Source organism: Lampris incognitus, chromosome 7 (assembly GCF_029633865.1).
Source record: "Lampris incognitus isolate fLamInc1 chromosome 7, fLamInc1.hap2, whole genome shotgun sequence".
NCBI classification, from domain to species: domain Eukaryota; kingdom Metazoa; phylum Chordata; class Actinopteri; order Lampriformes; family Lampridae; genus Lampris; species Lampris incognitus.
In genome coordinates, this window is record NC_079217.1 from 50,131,728 (window position 1) to 50,134,924 (window position 3,197).

Consider the following 3,197-nt stretch of genomic DNA (forward strand, 5'->3'; position numbering starts at 1 on the left):
GGCCAGCAGTCCTGCACTGCCAAATACAGATCCGCATGGATATAAGCTTGTCATCTGTATATTAATGTTTGTGTATGTGTACAACATATATTTTTTAACGGCTGTATATTTGAATGCACGTTTGTGTGTTTGTGTGTGTGTTTGTGTCTCTTGCTGTGTGTTCTTCAGCTAGGGCTGTGCATCAGCAGGGCGTCTGCGTCGGTGCTGAACCTCAACTGCAGTTTGGTGCTACTGCCCATGTGCCGCTCCCTGCTGACCTACCTACGAGGAACACACACGGTACGGAATGGATAGACAGGCAAAGGTGTGCAGGAGAGAATCAGAATCAGAATCGGGTGGGAGGATGGCGGCACGGACTCGCGTTTGCGGCGGCCTCACCCAGCGCCGATTATGAAGTGTGTGTCATCGTATGAATTTTTTATTTTGAGCGTCGATTTTGCTTGGCTAGGAGAGCTGGCGCTGGATTGGCTGAGAGAGCTTGGTCTGCTGCATCCTGTGGGCTCGAGGAGGAGGCAAGCGGGGCAGGCTGAGCGTACTGCTAACCCACTGCCCTGCCCGAGAGGAAGCACCGGGGCAGTCTCGCCTAGCGTCGACTGTGCAGTGTTTTTGTCTGCGTATGCGTTTGTGTCGTAGTGTGGCGTGTGGGGGGAGGGGCGCGTGTCGAAGGTGTCTGGCTGGAGAGCTGGCTTTGGATCGACTGAGGGAGCCTGGTCTTCTACATCCGATGGGTCCAAGGACCACGGCCCTGACTGGAGCTGTGCCTTAAGAGGAAACACCGAGGGCGGTCTGACAGGATGTGGAAGCGGGGCAGGCTAAGCTAACTGCTGGCCATGCAGACCGGCAGTTCCGACAGTCATCCTGTCTGGTGTCCGTTCTCCTGGACGGTGCAGATTTTGGACTGCTTGTATTGGGTGGACTGCGTTGTTGGCTGTTTTTGCTTTGTTCTGTCTGTTTTTGTATGTTTTTGGTGGTGTTGTATTTGGAGGGGTTTGGATGTGTGTTTTTGTCTTTTGTGTTGCACTGCTGTGGACTGGGGGAAATGGAATTCCGTTTCTTTTGTGTACGTACTAGTACATAAGATGAAATGACAAATTGTTCCTGATTCCTGAAATCAGATAAGAAACACTTTTTTTGTCATTTTATTTTATGTACTTGCGCACACAAACTACAAGAACTACAACAACACATATATCCAAACTAACACACATATCTAAACTAAAAAAATAAATAAAAAAAATCACTAAACGAACGCCAGCCAGGATGACTGTCACAACTGCCGGTCTGCATGGGCTAGCAGTTAGCTTAGCCTGCCCCGCTTCTGCATCCTGTCAGACCACCCACGATGTTTCCTCTTCGGGCGCAGCTCCGGTCAGGGCCGTGGTCCCTGGGCCCACAGGATGCAGCAGGTCAAGCTTCCTCAGCCGATCCAATGCCAGCTCTCCCACCTAGACACCTTCGACACACCTCCCCACACTCCACACGATGACTCTTAAAATACAGTCGAGGCTAGGCGAAGCCGCCGCCAGACCACCCTCGGTGTTATCGGAACTGCCGGTCCTCGTGGGCTAGCAGTTAGCTTCCCCTGCCCTGCTTCCATGCCCTGTCAGACCACCCTTGGTTTTTCCTCTTCGGGCACGGCTCCAGGCAGGACCGTGGTCCCTGGGCCCACAGGACGCAACAGACCAAGCTCTCCCAGCCATCAAACGAAGACAAACTTAGACACAGACAGGGACAAAGACAATGCGTGGACGGTACTGGGTGAGGCCGCCGCAAACGTGAATTTGTGCCGCCATCTTCCCTCGCCGGTACTGGGCGACGCCGCTGCAAATGTGAACTGGTGCCGCCATCTTCCCTCGCCGGTACTGGGTGAGGCCGCCGCAAACGTGAATTTGCGCCGCCATCTTCCCACACCAGTAGTGGGTGAGGCCACTGCAAACATGAATTTGTGCCGCCATCTTCCCACGCCGGTACTGGGTGAGGCCACTGCAAACGTGAATTTGCGCCGCCATCTTGCCATGGTGGAAGCTTGCACCACCCAATGGTGGAAGGATGAAAAGCATGAGGAATGGAATGAGGGAGGTGAGAAAATGAGATGAGTGGAAAACACAGATTTAGAAGAGAAGAGGATTCAGCAGCAGCAGCAAGGGTTGGGAAGAGTGTGTTGGGTTTTGCCCAAATCATTGTAAACCAACTCACCTGCCTTTTTATTTATTACTTAATATACGTCATCAGTCATCCAAGAGAGGAATCGTATTTTCGCCCTCTCCTTGGGGGGGAGGGGTCACCCAGCTAGTACTGCACCCCTGGAGCAGGAAAGGGCCAAGCGTCCCACCAGGGGGTATATTCACACAAATGATCACATGACAAACACAAACGACGTGAAGAATGGGAATGATGGAGGGACAGAGGGAGGGCTTGAGGGAAGGTGAGACAAGGACTCGAACCTGTGCGCTACTAGTTAGAATTAATGGCTGTACAGAAGGTGGGAGACATACATGCGTCATCCTCTCTACCCGCTTCCAAACATGCTACCAAGAGAAGACAAGCTGAGAGGGAGGGCTAGACCAGCAGCCTGCCCATACTTCTTCCTCACCCCCCCCCCCCCTCAAGGTGGAAGGGAAGGTGGGGTGAGGGAGCAAGGGAAGGATAGAGAATGTGTTACTGAACAGCAAACCATCGCTGGGGTGGGGGTGGGGTTGGGTCACACATGGAATGACTGGGGGCAAAGTGAGCAAAACGAGACAGCGAGAGGTGAGAGAAATATTTGGGGAGGGATGGAAGGAAGGAAGGGTCGGACGAGTGGGAAGGTGGATGGATGAAGGTGGAGAGTTCCAGGTGGTGTCTTTGTTTACTCAGATGTACTTAATTGGTGCCGCTAATTGATGACGTGTTTCTTTTCCTCGGCACACGCGCACAAACAGGTATCGAGCAGGAAGACACGCAGGCTGCTGGACAAAAGCAAGACCTTTCACGTGGCGTGTGGAGTCGCCATCTGCGTCTTCTCTGGTAACTAGATTACATTGGTGTGGGTCTGTGTGTGTGTGTGTGTGCGGTGTGTGTGTGTGTGTGTGTGTGTGTGTGTGTGTGTGTGTGTGTGTGCATGCATGAATAAAAGTCATGTTTTCTTCAGATTCTTCAACTTTGATTAGATTTATCTCTCATTGTGTGTGTGTGTGTGTGTGTGTGTGTTGTGTTGT

The 3,197-nt window shown here is 52.2% G+C and overlaps 1 protein-coding gene across 1 annotated transcript in view; it reads left to right on the top strand.

The window, feature by feature from the left end:
• Positions 1-222: 222 nt before the first annotated feature.
• Positions 223-3,197, top strand: part of LOC130115751 (NADPH oxidase 4) — a 47,813-nt gene continuing 44,838 nt past the window's right edge. Inside the window, exons 1-2 of the mRNA XM_056283566.1 lie at positions 223-279; positions 2,922-3,006. Of these exons, the coding sequence (XP_056139541.1) occupies positions 238-279; positions 2,922-3,006 (127 nt within the window). The 5' untranslated portion in view covers positions 223-237. The remainder of the gene's footprint in view (positions 280-2,921; positions 3,007-3,197) is intronic.